This window comes from Actinia tenebrosa, unplaced genomic scaffold, assembly GCF_029948245.1.
Source record: "Actinia tenebrosa isolate PJP-AT-01 unplaced genomic scaffold, QUT_ActTen_1.0 PGA_scaffold1__47_contigs__length_23844297, whole genome shotgun sequence".
Classification (NCBI taxonomy): Eukaryota; Metazoa; Cnidaria; class Anthozoa; order Actiniaria; family Actiniidae; genus Actinia; species Actinia tenebrosa.
Window position 1 is genome coordinate 20,351,940 of NW_028292578.1, and position 21,162 is coordinate 20,373,101.

At 35.9% G+C, this 21,162-nt stretch overlaps 1 protein-coding gene across 1 annotated transcript; it reads left to right on the forward strand.

Moving 5' to 3' along the window:
* Window positions 1–1,881: 1,881 nt before the first annotated feature.
* Window positions 1,882–18,085, forward strand: LOC116288936 (A-kinase anchor protein 1, mitochondrial). The gene is made up of 5 exons (XM_031695801.2): window positions 1,882–2,154; window positions 10,706–11,989; window positions 15,003–15,073; window positions 17,089–17,219; window positions 17,734–18,085. Exons 2-5 carry the CDS (start codon window positions 10,719–10,721, stop codon window positions 17,791–17,793), a joined length of 1,533 nt encoding a protein of 510 aa, XP_031551661.1. The 5' UTR covers window positions 1,882–2,154; window positions 10,706–10,718; the 3' UTR covers window positions 17,794–18,085.
* The last annotated feature ends 3,077 nt before the right edge of the window (window positions 18,086–21,162 follow it).

Consider the following 21,162-nt stretch of genomic DNA (forward strand, 5'->3'; position numbering starts at 1 on the left):
CAACTACAACTAAATATTTTCAATTTTTTCCATACTTTCAACAATAATAATGTAAAAAAACACACTGGCGATATTTTATTAGGTTAACTACGATTTGTTTGGTTTGCATTTCAGTATATTTTTTCTTTTTAGTTTTAAATCTTATTCTCTGACTTTCCTCAATAGATTTTCTAAACAACTCTGCTCTGAACAAAACAAGGTTTATTACGAATTCTAACGACTTTATTTCAGTTGTTTGCAAAGATAGGATAATTCCAAAGGTTTTTTGCGCGAGTTTAGAAAAGCATGACAATTTTTTGATTAACACAAGTGAACATCAATAAGAGCTGACGCGAATGGCCGCCATCATACTTGCAAATCACTTCAACAAGTTAGACTTGTATATTAAATAAAAGCACTCGAGTCACTCGCACTTGTCGAACTTGCATGTTGAGCTACATGTTTTTCGATGGCCTGACTGCCATGCAAGCAGCACTCTATAGAATCGCGTGGTTTCACTCACGATTTATGAAGGATTAAACGAGGTGGAGTTTGTGAAGCAATATGACAATGTCATAGATAGTGCTGTAAAACGTCATGTTTTTATGAACATCAACAATTTAAATTAATAATGGAACTTTTACCTAGTAAACGGCACCAAAGAGCAGCAAATAAAGAGTCCCCAATTAAACTTGATTTCACTTTTTTCAGTCCCCAATTATTTTTGTGGTATTGAACTTAATAGAATTGCATTTTGAATTCAACTTTCAACGTGAATTACGTACACTTTCAGAGAAAGAATCAGTAAAAATAACTTCAAAACGTTTTGCCGAATGAAGAATAGTTTTTTTTTACTAACGATATTGTAAACTAGGTCCCGTTCGAAAACGTTTTCTAAGATTAAACGAGTGACAAGAAGTCACTATTATGTACAAAAAATGGCATGCATATATGGTATCTTTAGGTAGTAATCGTTGAATCTCACTAACAACTCTTTTAGTCTGTCAGGATTATGTTTCTCAATTTCACTAAGATCTGAAATTCAAGAGTAGTTCAGTCTTTTGTTGCGCGTTTGAGTTGGGATTGGAAACTCGGATCTCTCACTTCTAAGCCTCGTTGCCGGCTCTTGAAGATGGAAAAACGATAAGTGGTCTTGTAGAGTTTTATCTCTGTTCAACGATGTCAGCGATATTTTCCCTTCTTTTTGGACATTTTTCTTCGCATGTTTTATCGAATAGTGATAAATATATTGTTCGTGTTTTAGAAAAAGTTGGTCAAATTGAGCAATGAGTTTTTCTAATTCAAAGATGGATTGTCTTAAATAAGTGTAAATTGTACGTGGAAAGCCATCTACTCGTTCAAACTATCGCCTGGGCGGCAAGCCATTTTCCTAGCCGGCAAATCGTGCACCAAACCGATTAGTTTTCGAACGATAAATTCGATTGATCATCTACTAAACTACTCTAACGCGGAGTCGAAGAGCTAATGCTCCCTTGATTTCCTGGATTGCAAAATAACCCCCGATGACTTAATAAAGCCCATGGTCAGGCAAGCCACGGTCATGCCTTTCAAGACATGTACTGGCGCTCGTAGCCGAGCTGATTAACGAGGGCGACGGGGGAAAAAATCGTTGAAATTGAAATTGAAATCCAGACGAAATGTTGAAAGTTAGAAAGTACGTGGCGGTTGCCATTTAACTGAGAGATGTGGGCGTTTGACCAATTTATGCGCATTTTGATTTTTGCTTCTCGCGGAATATTTCTTAAATGACGGTGTGCATATAAGCGCGTGGGACTGGCCTTTCTCTCTTTCACATCTACGCGTGGGAAGCCTGTGCTCGCAAAGGATCATGGGTATAGTATTGCCAACCAATACAGAGCGCGCAACACGTGGGATGAAAAAAACCCCAACATTTAGTTCAAAAAAGCTCGAAAATAATGCATTTGTCCCGCTACTTTTACATTGTTCCAGCAGAAAAAGGATAATTTACTTCAAGAGAGTGCATCAAGCGAGACTCAGAACAGTATAGCTCGAATGGCGAAGGAATGAAGAAGCTCGAATGGCGACTCGCTAACACAACGCAAAGCCGGCAAATTTGAAAATTGTTTGGAGTCATTGATTCAAACGATTCCGTAAAAAACCTTCAAAAGAAACACTGGATCTGTTTTCCAGCAAGTAAGTGCTTTCAGAATCAATCTCTTTCGTTTGTTTCTTTTTTCTTCACGACTTTAAGGTCGGGATCTTTTTTTAATAATAAAAATGGACTATTTTCCCCAATTTCGAAATTCTACCGAAGATTTTTTAACGTTCCAAACCGGATGTACACTTTTTTCTTGTCGTTTCGATAAATCAAGTAATTTTAAAAACTATGTTAGGTGACTATATATCTCTCTGGGGGATTGATTTGCTAATGGTGTTGTTTTATATGCCCTGTGTTATCATTAAATATTCCTCGATTCAGTTGAGTACAAATTGTCAGATCATGGTTCCTGTCCAACTTTCCTAGCAAATTTCATCACCTGTTGTCCAGCTTCCGGTCCATTTTTTCACTCGATTTTTCCCAAAATTCTAAACTCTAGCTTGAATCCTAAAAATTAAACCTAAAAACCTTGGTAATTATATTAATTGAATATAGATTTTTTTATGTGTCTCTAAGCTAACTTTTCTGAATCGTTTGTTGTTTTTTTCGTTTCCAAGAAAACTTCTTCATTCACTTCCCCCTCATTTTATATTATTCAATCCTTTTGACTTCATTATTCCATTTTTTCCCATTTTAACTTTTTCTTGGGGTATATTTTGCTAATCATACAGTCTTGAGTCTTGAACTATTATATATATATATATATTACATAAAGCTTGCTCTACACTCAGCCTTACTTTATATATATATGTGTGTGTGTGTGTTTGTACTTTACAACAATAAAACACATGTTGAGAAAGTTCAATAAAAAAGTGACTGCTAGTCATACTAAACTGACTCTTGAAAGAAAAGAGGAAGCAATCCAAAGGGAATGTTTTGTCCAGAAACATTTAACAACCACTCCAAAGTTTCATTTTTGGCTCAATATTTTGCTTTGTTTTTTGTACTTCTTTTTCTCTCTCTTTTTTTTTATACTTAAAACACCAGTTAAAAGAAATGTGAGGTGTTTAGGATACCAGTGATAGTGCATTTTACAATTTATTTCACAAAACTTGTATCCGTCTATTAAACCTACCTCTTTGTAAGATGATTGCTATGAAAATGACATGCAGTTACTATAGGCCAGTTCTATTATCACATTTAAAGATAGAATTGAACTTAAAAACATGTTATTATGTCCAAATATAATCTATTGAAATTTTCTCAAAAGGCTAAATGTATTTCCAAGTTTATCCCAAGAGGATGAATTCCCACATCCTTTGACTATGAGAAAGGCTTGTCAAATGTGGGAGATTTTTTGAAAACTTTAAGTAGGGATAACTGAACAAGACTTCCAATGGGCCTTGGTTATTATCTCTCTGATAACTATATACTGGCTTATTGTTAACACCATATAATATATATATATTCCTATCTATTATATTCAGCCCCCAATAAGACAATAGCCCACACATAATAAGATCACCAGCCTATTGATGCTATATACTACAGAATATATACTTAATGGGTAAAACTTAAATTGAATATGGCTTGATCAATATAATTCGGAGGTTGCTTCCGGATTGAAATGTATTAACTTTGAGGTAAATGTTAAAATTTTTTTGTCTTAATACTTGTCTTTATCAAAGCACTGGAACCAATAGCAGGAAAAATGGTTCTACCATTAATTGTAGCTTTTCAGGCGTTTTTAAAAGCGTAAAATTCTAACATAAGTTGTCAGTAATAATACAGAAGTGTTGTCAAGTTTTTTCTTTATCATTAGGATATTCATATCTCAGCAGTTGTTCACCTATATGTTGTACCACTACACTTAACTTCATAAGTATTAGAGAAAAGACTAACATCCCTGCTTTATTGCATGATGTCATAACTTATTATAGTACAGAAATATGCCTTACCTTCATCACATTGTTCGTGCCAAGTTTCCTGTTAAACTTCTGAGCATCTTCCTTTTGATAAAATTAGCATAAATTTGGCTCCATTAATTAAGTACTATAGAGCTTTTAAGTGTTACATCAATCTTATTAAAAAACAACTTCCAGTTTAAAAATGAAAAGCAGTTCTTTAAAGATTTTTTTTTTTCCTTTTTTTTAAAGACAGGATTTGTTGTCTAAATTTATAATTATTTCAGGTGAAGGTTTATAAATTGTTGAGAACATTTTTTTTAAATCCATCAAAAGTTTCATTTAATGTTCTTTATACAGGAACTTGTATTATTTTAAATGTCATCTCTTTATTTCCTTTACATTCATTATTCCTTATATTACCTCTCTTAGTAAGTGAAAAAACGTACATTTACCGGTACGTGTAACTTTGCGGGGCTGAAAATGATCGCTGGTCAAGATGACTGGCCAAATTAGTTTTTTATTTCTGGCTTCGTTTTACAGGTCACAAATGACCAGCAAGGCAATTAAGATTGGACTGGACAAGTTTCAATTCTGGCCAAGCATTGTCCATTGACCAGATGTTAGCTCTTCTTTGGTGTAGAATTTCAGATTGAATATAAATTTAACATATCCGAAAATTAGATCTCTGCCTTTTAAGTTTTCATTTAAATGAATCAATTATATTGGATATCCAAGTTAGTCATAGGGAAAGTTTTTAATATACTTACTTAGTATATTTATATCTATATTTATATCTATATTTATATCTATATCTTATTATATCCATATCTATATAGGTCAATATATCCAATATATATAAAAGTATATCAAAAGCATATTTTGTCTCCCCGATTAGTAGGGCACTTGTGCCCGGCTAGAAGATTAGAGACATTAATAAAGTTATTATTATTATTATTATATCAAAAATTATTGGATATATCTTCCCTTATATTTTTTTCGAGTCATCTAACACTAGGGCTTTCTAAAAAAAATATTAAGAAAGATATCCCGCCCTGTCTGACTGCCTGATATACTTTCAATATACTTGTATTTATATTTGAAACGGCCATAATTTTTGCAAATGGCTATATATACAACCATATGCAAAAACTTTAACCCGTTGTACATATATACAAGTATATCAAAAGTATATCAGAAATTATAGGATATCCTAACTTTAAAAAAAATATTACTATACACTTGATTGCAGAAATATATATATACACCTACTTGCAAGAACGTTGTCATACGATATTAGAACATTAGTAATTTAGTGAGAAAGGAATACATTAAAAGACAAAAGAAAAAGTTCAGCTTCAGTGATCTTCTTTTGTTTTTTAATATAATTCCTATATCACTAAATCACTAATGTTCTATTTTCGTATGACAATGTTCTTGCAAGTAGGTGTATATATATTATTATAATATAAATATAATTATACATCATATGGACTTACTTGGTACAACATAAAATATGGAATATTTCTTCAGGTTTGTGGTCTTCCTTCTTGACATATTAAAAGTTTCAAGGCATGAGTCATATTTAAAAGTTAATAACTCAATAACCATTATCTAGAATAATTTGAATTACATATTATTTAAAACATGCAGCTACGTTCAATATAAGGGACTGGTCATAAAGTAAAGGGGTGGGGGAGGGGAGGGGGGCAGGGGGAAAACTGGATTTGAAGGTGCTCTATTTTTGCTGGCCCAATATAAAATGAGGTCAAAAAAATGATCCCCCCCCCCCTAGGTTTCCATGCGTGAAATGAAAAATGACCCACACCTTATGTAAAGTTTTATAGACAACCCACCCTTTTGAGAAGTTCAAAATTGCGTAGCCCAATCACTGCTTTTAGGGTTTAATCTGTGAGTTAGCCGTGCCCTGACTTAAATCAGCCCAGAGGTTGTTTCAGGGTTCGATCTGTGAGTAAGCCTTGCCCTGACTTAGATCAGCCCAGAGATTGTTTCAGGGTTTTATCTGTGAGTTAGCCTTGCCCTGACTTAGATCAGCCCAGAGGTTATTTCAGGGTTTAATCTGTGAGTTAGCCGTGCCCTGACTTAGATCAGCCTAGAGGTTGTTCCAGGGTTCGATCTGTGAGTTAGCTGTGCCCTGACTTAGATCAGCTCAGAAGTTGTTTCAGGGTTTGATCTGTGAACTAGTAGTGTCCTGACTTTGATCAGCCCAAAGATTGTTTCAGGGTTTGATCCCCTCCCTGGTTGATTCTTACAGCAGGAAGAAAACTGAAAAACCCATGAAACACAAGAGAGAATCAACACATTCCTTACTCCATAAAATCAGCGAGTTGAAAGTGTAATAGTTCCTTCACAGTTTTCTGTGCCATCTTCAAAGTTTACTGTGTCAGTGCATCGTGGCCAGAACAGAGGTGACCTTGCAAATCATAGAAACTTTTTTTAACACCTTGGATAATTATTATTTTTATGTCTCTATCATTGCAAGGTCACTGTCAATCGTCCTTCAATGCACAGGCATGATGAACTATCAAGATAGTACAGGGAAGTGTTAAGGGGATATACTTAGAATTTGAATGTAGTGGTAGTAGAAGTGAGTGAGTAGTTGGTTATGGCACTTCGGAAATGCAGCTCAATTTGAAGGACATAACAATAGGTTTCCAATTCTCATGAGATTGAAATTCTTTTGTTTTGTCCTCCAAATTGATCTCCTTTGACATCACAAGCAAGGGTTCTATTGCAAGGTTTTTCTGCTGCAACATGCCTTGCTCAAAGGTTGTTGTCCTCTTTCTTAAAATCTATTCACTTTTAAAAATGGATTCTTGATGTACAGATATGTACAGGCCAGTAAACAATACTCACCTTCTGGGCTCCTAATTCTAAACACATTGAATTCTCGAGTCAACATTGGTTTTTTCTCTTCCTTCAATTACTGGTTGCTTTGCTAGTTTCTTTGCATTCTTCTATAAAATGACAGATGGCAGACTTAAATCATTCAGTAATTTTAGCCATACACTAGAGTTTTCGCTCTAAGCTGTTGTTCTAGTTTTCTTTTGAATGACTTTTGATGAACAACTGACAGTAGAGCTGCCTAACTGTGGTAAATAGTTTTAAATTATTCCAACTTTCATCACAAATGGGACCCTAACCTCTTTCTCTTTGTTGTCCGGGCCGAAAGCAAGAAGCAAGTAGATGACAACCGAAAATGTTGGACTGTCTTGTAATTTATTCAAATCAGAACTTTTTACTAGAGAACTAAGTGTGATATGTGAACAGCACGTGAAAATGCTCTTTGTCTGTAATTTTTTTTAAATGGAAATACGAGTGCGCGCTGCTTTGATTAACGGTCTCAGGTATCCTGATACTTTTGGATACAGATTTTTTATTCCGTTTTCAAAAATAATTCTCTTCCACGCGTAGGGTTTTGCGAATCGTTTTTGTCCGTCCACACATTTCCGTTTTCGAAAAGTTGCGTTTTCGGGCGACGTATCAAGAGGCCAATATTCGCAAAGAAATTCCGTTTTCAAAAAATATCCGGATACGTTTGGACAGGGTTAACTAAACTGTTTGAAATTGGAAAATTATAAACCAAAATTAAAAGGGTCACTGAATTGTGTAATTAAAGTCGTAACTAAAGAATCTTCCACGAAAAACAGCTACTATTTCAAAACATTTCTCTGGTTAAGGATCCCTGTGGTACAGAGATGGCTGTTTATCGATAAAGTTCAAATTCTGCTACTAAAATCTCTCTTAAGTAGTCGGTATTAAAAAAAAAACATTATCTGGAAATAAAGATTAATAGTTTATTATGTGACTTGAAGTGTTTCTTCTGCGAAAAAGCCTCAAAATCGCTTGTTTGGAGAAGCGTTTTTTGTTGCATATTACTAAGCCCGAAATGTACTATGGGCGTCGTGAATACCATAAGCGAAAGCTCACAACAATACAGAATTTTTTTTACTAATATAAGTAATGAAGCAAAACTATTTTAAAACAGTTTTGCTTGATTACTCATATCAGTATTCTGTTAACAATCCTATTATTGGTAAATACTGTATAAAGTAAGATAAATAAGAAAATTGATTTATTTAACATTGCTAGTTCCTTTAGTCGAAAGTCAACGTCGCGCGTGTCGCCGCCTTTTTCAATCAATGCTCTGTTTTGAGAGCATTTAAAGCTAAAGACTGGTTAGAAGTGGTACGAAATATGTTACCCTGCAAGCAGAGGTGGCTTTTCTTCCCCGCAATGCTGCAAGCAGGGTAGAATGGATATTATAAAACAACATTGGTGATTGAACTACAGATCTGACAGTCAACCCACAAACTGTGCCTCGTCAGTGACTTTTCCTAGAGTCACTTAGTTTCGGAACAATCGTTTTCAGAATACTTAGGCTGTATTTTTAGTTACCTTATTTGTGAACATTGGTGGCACAAATGATAAAAAGATTTGCTCGCATTTGCGTAGAAGTTGAATACTTACTGAGTGGGTTGTGACTGTGTGTAGGGAGTGTTTCCTATCGTCATTCTTATGAAAACCACCAACATGAATTGAAAAAAAGGCTTACAATTTTATCGAACTCTTGAAACATTCTCTGAGCTGATCTATGTCAGGACACTGCTAACTCACTGATTTGATTTGAGCGTGTTTGTTTTTGTGGAGGGACTACACAGAGAAAATCCCTTTAGAGAATCACCGAAGAAAAGAGGTAAAAAACTAAGGCCTTTTTTGCTTATGCTTGTGCTTACATAGATCACCAACTTTCAATTTAATGACTTCGTTATTTAGAAGAAATACAGGGCGAAAAACTACATAACAGATGATAAAATATAGTTACCTTTTGTGCACTTTGATGATAGAACTAGCCGTGTTGGGTTTGCGAGCACTATTCCAAAAGTTGGTAGATATATTTGTACAAATATGTTAGGATGCTAGCTAAAAAATACAAAAATTATAACCGCGTTTTTCTGTCGGTCTAAAATTATTTCCAGTTATTTCCAATATAGTTCACAGTTCAATATCAATAATATATAGGAAGTATTTTTTAAGGAATGTAAGACAAAATTACAAATTTTGTTCGAGATTGGACCGACTATCGTTCGGGTCGACACACGGGTTGTTAGTGTTTATTTTCTCATTTCAAACATGGTGGCCCAACAACTTTCGTATTTATCGCCATATTTTCAAACTTTGACTGTTTACTCAAACGACTATTTTCTTGTTGGAGTGAAAAGAAAGTACAATTCTCGATGGATTTTTGACTATAAAAATTGCTTGATTGACGCCGCAACCTTATTTTTGTTTTAATTTTCACCAACTTCTGGGAAGGATTTTCTCATTTTGCCAGTGAACGCCTTCGTCAGTTCTTCCAAGTAACTGTGATAAATAGTTAGCTTAGAGCCGAAGCTGAGTTCATTTTAAAACTAATTTTATCCACTTTGCTTTATATTTATCATACTTTTTTTGTCTAATTCAGCCAAACAATTCAACATAATGATTTTTCCCATGTTTCAAATTAATGCTTTTAGATTTTCTAACGGGAGTCCATTTTTGAACTTCCCTTTCTTTAGCTCTTGCAAGCCGTAAATTCGTACGAATATTCGGCATTTATGAGATTTGTTTTATAACTCGCTATAAAAGCTAGAAAAAGAAAATCTATTTTGTGAGATTATTAGGAGCTATATAGATTTGGAATAGTGCTCACATATAAGTTTTCCTATTTCAGAAACTTTATATCATTTTACGGATGTGTTATTCAGGCGAGTAGCTTCGGAGAAGATTTACGTTGTTTACTTTATTTCGAAATCTAGCCACCTTACGGCTGTACGAGGCCCTCTCCTTTCCTTTATTTCTCGAAATAAATATCCAAAAGCAAACAGTTTATGGACGACTTTTAAATACTCAACATAACATCACGAAAACAATCCCTGTTAGTTAAAATTTGCATTCTAAAATGTAACGCAAAAAATTCTTCATGCTCGGATGTTAAAATAGTTGTTATTCTTATCGACATGTCCAGTACGTCTAGCTCGAACTCAGCTATAATTCCTACATCTGTTTTTGTGTCCAATAATTACCTCCACTATTTATGTTTGTTCTTTGGAGGTTGAAATTCGGGGTAGTTGTTGTGAAGGCGGCCGGTCATCTTAACGGGTGATGATGTCATTGAGGCTACGTTCTCGGACGTTTCCTTGAAAATAGAGAGACCTTCATTAATCTTAGTTTTATTTTAATACAATAAAAAGGTCACGTTAACTGGACAATGCTCAAATGCAACACCAGAATAACCAAAGTTTTAAATCTAAGTTGTAGAACATAAGAAGTAAAAGCTGAGTAGCTCAATCTTAAATCTCTTAGCCTCCATCTTGTTTAGTTGACAAGCAAAGACATTATATGGTCTTAACAATGATTTTTTTTTGGTATTCATATTTTCATCATGCTTACTTTTACCTATATTTCTTTTTTTTTTTTTTAACCCACGTCAGCCCCTCTACACCCGATAACAGTTGTTAAATGAGCAGTATCTATTTTTCGCTTCGTAATCCCCAGTCAGTGTTATATTTATAATCTCGACTCATTCCCTCTCTTATTTGACCATTCGTTGCTCCATGTGAGACTGGAGATTTCTGAAAATCTTTGCAAAAAAATCGACCAAAAGTCGTTATTTCAAAAACCCATGGTCAAAAAATTTCCCAAGAAGGAAATTTTTGACAAATTGTCTTTTTATTTTCAGGTGACTGTATGAAATGCTAAGTAGAACAAAAATATTTCTCTCCATTGCTCTGCCTGCCGTTGCTGCTTCTGCCATCGTTTTAGCATTTCTATGGCGGCGTAAAGATATAGATATTCCTTCTATCAAGACAAACCAAAAGCCAAACTTAGAGGACGAAAATGAGACTAGCAATAACGAAACACTAAAGGAAGAAGAAGGTGATGAAAAAGACTTGAATGAATCTCAATTTTCTCAAGACGACAATGACGAAAATGGCTCTGTTAACTCTGAGAGACTCGAGCAAGAAGAACATGAGGAAGACGAGGTCGATACGACCCCAAACAATGGTGAACAGATGACAGAAGACGACGATTCTCATCCGTTTGAAAATGACGACTCCAAACAAACAGACACAACTAGTTCAGATACTAAAATCACACGTGATAGACGCGAAAGTAAGAAGAGTTCCTGGAGTACTATCGATTCGGGGGTTGAACTCACGAAACAGCCTTCCTTCGAGTTGAAAGATTACTGGTTTGGGGAAGAAACATTGAGCGAATGCAGTGGCGATAGCGTAGCGTTGTCTAGCTATGCAGAAACTCCATTTGACATTAGCAGCTCAGAGGTTGGTGACACAGAAAAGTTGGTCTGGGAGGTGGAGTTTCCACAGATTCTTTGTGGTCGTCTCATCGGTCGCAAGGGGAAGAACGTCAAAGTAATATCTGACAACTCTGGTGCAAAAATACGACTGATTCCTCAATCTCCTGGTGAGGTTTCTACCCACCGAATCATTTCTATCTTAGGGGAATGCTCACAGATTAAGTCAGCTTTGGACGCCATTCATGACAAGTTCCCAGCCGTGCCCTTAAACCGTATAAATGCTGCATCGGCACAAGCAGCACCGATAGTCACTCCGATAGTCACTCCCATGGCGATTGCCACTCCTGTGCCTTACGTCCAGACTGTTCTTCCAAACATGGCCAACTTTAATGTCGTCGTTACGAGCGTGTTGGATGCAAACCATTTCTTTATCCAGCTGCATAACGATGGTGTACAAGCACAGTTACAACAGCTTCACCAGACAATGCAGGAGTGTTACGGCCAAGGAGCTGCAATGCCTCTAACTATGCCTCTTCCACATCCAATAATTGTGGGCTCATATTGTGCTGCTCCTGCCTTCACCTACGATGGCTGGTACAGGGCTCAGGTTTTTGGTCCCACTGGAAATGGAGACGAAGTTCAGGTTAAATATCTAGATTATGGAGGATATGGGAGAATTGCTGCTTCGTCGCTCCGACAACTAAGGTGAGCGTTTCTGTATTTACTTTTGATTGTTAATAAATCAGCTATTTACAAGAGCAACCTGAAAATGAAATCAAGGCGCGCGGTTTGTACAATATTTCTTGAGCAAAGATTTTGAGATGCAAACTTTCGGTTTTCCTAAAGTGGCTTTGTGGAAGGAAACTTGGTGCTCATCTTACCTTTTACAGCGGAAAAAGATATCGCAAGGTTCTTCTTTTATTTTGTGATTCTTGTGATAAAATTTTCCTCTGCTCGCATAGTATATGCATTTTTCCTTTCCGGCGATGGATCTAGTTCGAGTGCGGGATACCTTCGTTCGTTTACCTTCGTTAAGTTTGTTCACGATCTCAGGTTGCAGTCGACTTTGCGGGAACTAAATGTAATGCAAGCGTCTTCTATCTGCTATAATAATCTGATTTGATTATTCGATAATTTATCTATCGATCAGAGGCTTATTTGCTATATCTTTTCATCTGTTTTGACTAAGCCAAATTCACATTGAATCGCCGAATCCAACTTTTGCATTTAGCATGAGATCAAGGAAGTTCTTTGAAAGTAATATGTTCGAATCCTCGAGTGCTCTTGTTCAAAGAATCCTACATGAAGGCTTGCTTTGTATTGCTCTTGTTTCTGTCCTCCTTCCAATTAGTAGCTCTCTAGTATTCGTGGATAAAAAAGAGAGAGGATTTGAAGTTAGAACTCCAAGACCATGGCTAATCTAAGTTATGAGCAGTAATTCTCAATCACAAACAAAACATGAAAAAGCAAATTTCTTCTAGTCCGATTGCTTTGTTAATATGAGCGGTAAGCTTTTAACTTACGTATGCAATACGTATACCAGAAGTTCATGTCATCTTTCTGCAATTGTATGCTCGAATTCAAATTCCGAATGTTCTACACTTAGCTTAAAGTGAAAATCGAGCGATATTGTTTTCGCTCATTTAACGTAAAGGAGAAGAATATCAAGCACTTTTACCCTTGTGCGTCAATGAATCCAATCTTTCAAAAAATGTAAACTGACTATTATTTTTGCAGCGAAGGAAAGCACCTTAGAGTTTAAAAAAAAAAAAATGCAAATAAAGTTAAAGCTATGGTTTGGAAATCTCAGCGGATTTTAGAATTAACTTAAGAAATTTAATACGAAAAGAACTGAGATATAATCGTAGATATTTAAAACCAAAAAATCTAGATAAGCGCAGACATTTTTTTCTAATATATCTTATATTTAAATTTTCAATTTTTTTTTTAAGTTGTCGCTTATATTTTATGAATTCGCCTTTTTTCAATACAATTAACAATCGAACTTTTCAGTTTTAAATTTATATACGAATATTAGTATTTGTTTAATTTAGATGTAGCATTTGCAAAAATGGCTGTACTAAATATATAAGTTTAAGCTTTTAACGTCAATATATCTAGTCCCAGCCGTGTTGTGCCGCATTGAATATTGTCATGGTGGGCATTTAAACAGAATTTTGGTAAAACATAGACTGACTGACCACGTGTTGCACCATATATATATATTGCAGAAAGGTAGTAGAATACAATTATGCAAATAGATAATGAGATGCAGGATATCGAATGAGATGCAAGATTTTAAAAGTTCATTATATTTGGCCTTATTTATCTTTTAAAAACTAAAAATGAGATCTGAAATTAAAAGTGAAATGTTTTGGGTAAAGTTTTGCGGCCAGTCTGGATGTTTCAAATTTCTAGTTAGTGTCGGAAATCTATTTTTTTCGTTTTCTTTTTCTTTTCTTTTTTTTTAGTTTTGTTTATTTGTTTGTTTGTTGTTTTGCACGTCACCTGTACCGTAAGTTGCATCATCGCTAAAACAAATCTTCGATTCCTCGACCCCATTCTCCCCACTCACACTCAAGAGTACTTACGTCATTTCGCGGAGGTGTCACAATGACACACGGTTTCAACGTGCTCTACAGTTGATATCGTGTTCAATTGTACACCTCTTTACCAGATGTACTAATCTGATAATTATATTCACCTAATTCAATTTCACCAGCCATATGAAACACTAATTGCAAGCCCTTTTTATTTTTCGACTTCCACTTGTGCACGTTCTTGTAAAACCAGAGTTGTTCCTAAGCTTACGACATCGGAAAACTATGAAATTGGCAAATAATTACGCCTCCTTGTACCGTTGCAGTAGCGAAATTTGAACAGTGAACAACGAAACATTACACCAGAATATTGGAAACTTCCCTTCCATTATCGGTAGTCATTACGCGTCTTATTCTTATTTCCATTTCATTCATATATTTCTTCTTGGAGGCTTTTCTTTTTCCTGTCAACGAAGTTCTTCGTTTTCCTGAGAACCGTTTCAAAAGTTTTGTGAGTTCTTCGTGATAAGGAGTCAGAGACTGAAAACAAGAATTACAACAAGAGAAAAACAGGATTCTAAATAAATTCTAAATTCTAAACAAGAAAATAAATAATAAATAAAATAATAAAATAAAACAACAAATGTAAAAAATTATAAATTCTTAAGCTAAGAAATTCATTACGTAGCAACACGAATATTTTTTTCAGGTAAAAGTCACTTGGCTTTTCATTATACGATTGGCACTTGTGATAATTTTATATTTTTCATCTCAGTTGAATTCGACCGACGTTGAAAGGTCGCTGTTGTGAGCCCTGGTAAACAAATTGACAAAGAAAAATAAATTAATAGATGCTTAGTTTTATCATCGGTTAAGCATCGAGAGACCCGACTCTGAACTTGCTCTCTTATGTACCGTATTTTCATTAGTGGCCTAATTCAGTAATTATTCTCGCATTAATCTTTTCCAGCCCTCTGTTCAAATAACTCAGAGGACAGCTTTCCTACGCGCACTCGAAATGAATACCCTTTACGTCGTCACTTTTTGATGAAAAACGCTGAAACAAATTCAAAATTAAAACCCTTTTTTATCCGATCACTTGCGTCAAGCTCTCGTTTGTCTATGTGATTTGCGATGTCATAATTTATTTTTACGGTTTTGTTTGTTTTTATTTCCAGGTCGGATTTTCTCAGCTTTTTGCCCTTCCAAGCTGTCGAATGTTACTTGGCCAACGTGGCACCGCTGAACGGTGAGTTCACAAACTTTATTTTACTTGGCTTAGACTGCTGGCTCAAGGTACGAACGTGACTTGTTACTAGTCCACGCTGCGCTGAATGATAACGTGATCACTGACCATTCCCTTAAAGTCGGCTCATCTCAAAATGTAAAATGAGAGAGAAATGGCATTGAAAATGAAATCAAATTTTCTATTAGGATTTGTGTGGGAAATGTGTTGGACAGTTCTTGACTTTCAGCGAGTTTCCCCATACAAATCCAAAGTAAAATGTTTGTCATTTTCATGCCATTTCTCCTCTATTCCACACTCAGTAAAAATAGGAACTTTTTACAGACAAGTTACAGACAAAGTAAAACTTTTTTCAGGCTGGCCCATTAATATGATTATTTCACAAAATATTGTATAAGAGGAAAAAGAATTACCTACCCATAACCTAACTAAACTGTGTATTACATATATACACCTAATTCGAAAATCGTTGTCGCACCAAGAGCCTCAAGTAACAAGCCAAGGCTCCAGAGAACGTCGGTACTTTTAGTTATAATTGATTTATTCATGGTTCATGCAAGTGGCTATAGCTCTACACTAATTATCATCTCAAGCAGCCTTGCTTGGAGCAATTTGTGAAGTCAATAAATGAAAATGCACCATGAATAAACTAATTACAGCTAACAGTACCGGCGTTCTCTGAGGTCTTGGCTTGTTGCTTGAGGCTTTTGGTGCGACAACGATTTCTGAAATAGGTGTATATTATCAGCTTAAACTTGGCCTTGTTGCTAATATCGAGGAGCTCTTTCCATTTTTGGGTTTCATTTTGACACAACTGCTTGGTTTAAGGAGGTTAGAGTCACGTGTCTGATCTTTGTAGTTTATCGTTTACTGATTCAGCGATTGGTCATATTGAAAAACACGGAAAAATTATACCAAAACATAGCGAAACGATCTAGTTTTCTCTCCTGGAGTTTTGCCTTCGACAGTAGTGTTTTATTAGGCGTTAATCGAAGCGTTTGCTAAGCTGATCATACCGCCCTTCTGCAACACACAAACAGATTTTGAAAACGATTCTCTCGACCTTGTTTTGATGTTTTACTTAAGAAAAGTTAAAATCTTTTCTCAAAATCTCGTGTTTATCGGATAATGAACGCATCTAAAGGGGAAAGGGGCGATCAAAACGCCTAAGATTGCAAAAGAGGCGGAAGAGGTTACAAGAGGTTCCGAGTTCTTGATCATGATATTTTGAACTATGTACTTTATCACAATGACTTTGTTCGACCGCGATTAACTACGAAACCCCGGCTTGTTTGGTCGATAAAGAACTTGAATCCATGCATAACAGACCGTTTGGTGGATGGCGTCATTTTACTATACTACCACTACCAATGAAAATGCCATGCAAACTTTCTTTCTTATTGAAATTCTTATTTCCTCACGAGAATATTGCTATCGAAGAAGACAAATTGTGCAAAGGATTCTGGTAGTTATAGTACATAACGGTACAATACAAATGGGTTATTCCACGGACTTTTAGCAAAAAAGTATTGAATTTTATACTGAAGTATTATCAAATATAGAGGACCATTTTAAAGATACGTCCTCCAAGTAGCTTTCTACCCCAATTTCCACCTGGGTGGAGAGAAGTGTTTTGAAAGTCAAGCAGCATCTTATACCTGCTTAAGACCGATTTACACGTACGTTTTGTCCTCACAGCTGTCACCTACAAAATGTTGACAACACGTATTGCTTCGTGTAAATCGACCGTACAACTTGCTTACGATTGTAAATGGCAGCTGAAACTGCGTAAGCATGTTGTACTACACAGTTGTGGGTAAAAGACCGTGTAAATCGTCAGTTTACATGACACAATGGACTGGACGAGGACTCGAAACCCTGTGTGTCGATCCAATGTCCAATGACTAACCATGCACTTGACAATCACGAAAATAACAAGATTGTCAACAGCTTATGCCCCTACCCCTTACCCCCTGGTAGTTCATGAAGTATGATATGTCGTACATCTGTTTTCACAGGGGAAAGTTTTTCGTTAGTTGCATCTGCTGTCTTGGAGGACTTGACCATGAATTCTGTGCTAACAGCTCGTATTATAGGACATCGTAACCAGCTACCCTGTCTTGAGCTCTACCTGGTTCAAGGACAACAGGTAAACTCGTCTTTGACTGGAAATTATATTGTTGGGATGCGGATGACGTCATAGCCGCCATGTTGATTGGCGAGTGTTGAGTTTCAAACTTATTAACTTGCCCCAATCCCTTGCTCGATTTTAAATGGCCAACTGACTTTACGAAAGGATTGGGTCTTGTTTCTTTTGCAAATACGAGGTCCTGGTGATGTTGTTTCTGCTGTTATTGCTGCTGTAGTTATTGCTGTTGTTGTTATTTATCGGCTTTGGTGAGGTGTATCACCTCGAATATTTTCTTCATTCATATCCACTCTAACCCATCTCCTCGAGTATTACTAAAACAATAATAATACTCAGAGGAAGGCCATGTAGCTGTATAGATTCTCGAGAGGAATTGTTCTGGGAGCCACAAAAAATAGTTTTTTTGCATGAGAAAAAAAGCCCCCCCCCCCCCCCCCCCCCCCGAACCATTCCTCTAGGAAATCAATTCAAGGGGTCTATAGCTTTGTTGATCTCCTTGCTTTTTATTTTCCAGACAATTATGATTAACAGAGAGTTGGTTAACAGAGGTCTTGCGAGATGGGTCGAGTCCTGAAGCAAGCTCCAGGTAACCTTATTGAGAATGAAGGTACTAATTCAACAACGTGACTGTTGTCTCTACTTGTGTCATTGCGTGACTAATTTCGTGATATTGTGTGTTGTAAAGAAAAGTCCACACAAGTTGAAGATCAGTCGTGACAAATGTCATCAAGCTCTTAAATAGTTAATGATGAATGCTTCGAAGAAAGGGTAGGGTTATGTAAAATATCAAGGCTTACGTAAATAAGTTAAAATAAATATAAGCAAAGATGAACTAAGATATTATGAGCGGCAGAAAGATTCTTGTCCCCCCCCCCCCCCCCCCCCCCGCGCGCTTTGATTTGCTTCTTCTGGAGCGAAGCGTTATCCATATATAGTCATATAGTCATGTTTCCATGGAAACGAGTTTTAAAGTTCAAAGAGCATTTAAACTTTACAAAGAAATCCCCATATATTTTTGTTTTAAAAAGTTAAGCACAGAAATTCGTATCAAAAAAATTCTTAGTACTATGTTGTTGTTCTTCATTGAAAAGTTGTCAAGAAAATCGAGAATTGGATGTGTAATGTTGGTTAATTATTGTGGAATGCTGTTTCGTTGGGATGTTATGGTGCTGAACAATCTTGTTGAGTAGAGTCAATGGAGAAGTTTAAGTGAGGTTCTGAGATTCTGGTGTGAATACAAGTGACAGGAGATTTCGCTTTGTTTCGTTTTTTTGGCCTTTCCACCTTTTTTCCTTCCTTCTTTACCTGCTTGCTTGCTTCCCTGCTTGCTTGTGTGCTTGCTTGTTTGCTTGCTTCCCTGCTTCCTTGTGTGCTTGCTTGCTTACTTGCTTGCTTGCTTGTTTGTGCAGTGCAGGCATCCCAGACCTCCTATATATCCTATATTTCCTATAATTTGTATAGGATCCTATAAAGAGCCTATATTTAAAGAAAACCTCCTATATTTCCTATAAATAGGACGACTGCTGAGTGATTCATTTATATTTTACACTGTTTAGCATATTTGGCGAAGGAAATAAAATGGCCACCCCTTTTTTTTTTTTTTTGGTTCTGGTTTTTTTTATGGCCGATCCCTGGTTACGCCACCGAAAAGCTATCTTAGCTCCTATAAAGTGCATATATTTTTGGGAAAAAATCCTATATTTTCCTATATTTAGAACTTGCACAGCCTATATTTCCTATCAAATTTGTCTAAAAAGTGGCTGGGATGCCTGGCAGTGTGCTTGCTTGATTGCTCGTGCAGTGTTTCCTTCATCCCCTTCTTTTATCCATCCTTTCTTTATCTTTCTTTCACCTTGAATTCTCCACTCTGACTTCACGATAGTTGGTCGGTGTTTTTCATTAGACATAATTTTTAATAACTCAGATTATTCCTATTCTGATATTAAGTCTGCCTAGACATTTTTCTTAGGATATTGAAATTATATTTTTTTCTAATTATATAAGTATTTTCGTTATTTCTTTATGGGGATTTTTTAAATTCTTTATAATACATCTATAAACGTTGTGTATATTCGTGTTAGCTACAGTGAAGAGAGAGAGAGAGAGAGAGAGAGAATAGAGAGGTTCCATTGGTGTTTTAGTTTGGTTCAAACATTTCTTTTATAATATAAGTCAGTAACGGACAATAGAGGCTATGCAGGACATAGACACTATGACAGGAGGCAAATTGAATTCTTTCTCATGTAAATCAGATTAGAAAAGATTCAATTGTTCCTGCGTCGTGTCATGGCTGCTATCACGCCGTGATGGTGCAAAGCCTCTATTAGCAAGCGCGAATTGGCCGTTCCTGAGATGTAGGAATATGTTGCATTATAGGGCTGTGTTGCCTCAAGAAACGAAGTAAATTTTAAAATTAACACGATTATATAAGTTTTCTATTACTTTTCACTACCATCAATCGAAAAAGACGCCATATAAGTATTAAAGCGTCCCTTAAAATAGTCCCGTGATGCAACGCGTTCTTCAACTCCAGGCTAATATATCTCTACACAGAGCTTTTTAAATTATTGTGATCTCTAGAGCACCTCGAAGAAATCAGCACAGGGCCTGCATTTCGTCGAGCGTGTGTAGTAAGAAGGACAGGGCTCGAAGAGTGTAATAAAATCCATTATGATATAGAATCACAGGCAAATCTCCACAGGTAACCCGTTCTGTTGCAAACAGATAAAATTAACAGAGGAAGCCTTTATGTTAGACAATCCCAATGAAAGCAAAGCAGAAAGCTTATTACTAATGAAATCGAAAGGTAGCAGAGAAAAGAACAATCCTTTTCGAACTTATCCTTACTTTGCCTAACATTACTTGCCTCTAAGGTGTAATAACTCCAAGAAATTAACGCATAATTGAGGTGTTTCTCTAGGTTGGAATCATCGACTCTCAGATTTTACAATTTGCTTTTCTGAACTCAAAGAAAGACTGGAAAGGAGCTCGTGGCGCAAAGGATTGTGGGAGACAACATAACGAAACATCAATCAGCTGATAAAAGTCTTTGAATCTCATAGTTATCGTTATCTGCTCGGAATAGTGGTCAAACACTGATCCCCTTGTGCTTTCACTCAGAAAAAATTCCATCGAACTTGTGATTCTTCTGATGAACATTCTGCACAAGACAGGAAATGACGCAAAGTGAAACCAAACACTTCAACCCACAATCCTATGCGCCACGAAAACCTTACAAGTCTTCTTCTGAACTTCGGAAAAACGATCTCATTTTTGTTCTTTAGTTGCCATAGAAACTAAATTGTCATGTGTTCACAATGGGACAAAACTAAGCAAAGCTCAATGGGGCTTTCGCTCGACTAGTGATGTATTTGAATGGAAAAATCAAACAAGGAAAACTAAGACAGAATTTTATTAAAGCCTATTAAAAAACGCCTTAATAGTATCTATTAAAAGTGTAATGAAATTTATTCAAATATGTAATTTATTTTTGAATTCCAATTGCAAATGTCGGCTTCTTATTGGCTGTGTTTGTTGCTATGGCAGCCGAGTGCTAAAGAACAATCAGTACAAATGAAATTCATTATATTATTGTGAAATTATGAAATTCATACGTTAATATATTCAAATCTATACATTCGTTTAAAACACGTTTAATATATTCATAATATATTAATAATATTCTATTTAGAGCAGGTCTTAGGCATGATGTTGAAATTGTTCGCCTCGGGATGACCGAGGAGGAATGGACTCCAGTTAGTTTGGCTTAATGTTGTACCCCACTTAGCTGTTATTTCTCTTTTTGGTGTTCTCTCTTGGTCATAGTTAGCCTTGATAACCATGTTCCCGCTGAACTGGGGTTAAGAACTTGACATCAAATGTCAATATATATACACATACACATATATACACATACACTTAAACCATTATACCACACCCACAC

Bases quoted from the DNA above. Each gene is read 5' to 3' on its own strand.
- LOC116288936 (XM_031695801.2), top strand. From the start codon at position 10,719: ATGCTAAGTAGAACAAAAATATTTCTCTCCATTGCTCTGCCTGCCGTT. The intron at 11,990-15,002 runs GTGAGCGTTTCT...TTTTATTTCCAG, and splicing joins TCGTCGCTCCGACAACTAAG to GTCGGATTTTCTCAGCTTTT. The intron at 17,220-17,733 runs GTAAACTCGTCT...TTTATTTTCCAG, and splicing joins ACCTGGTTCAAGGACAACAG to ACAATTATGATTAACAGAGA.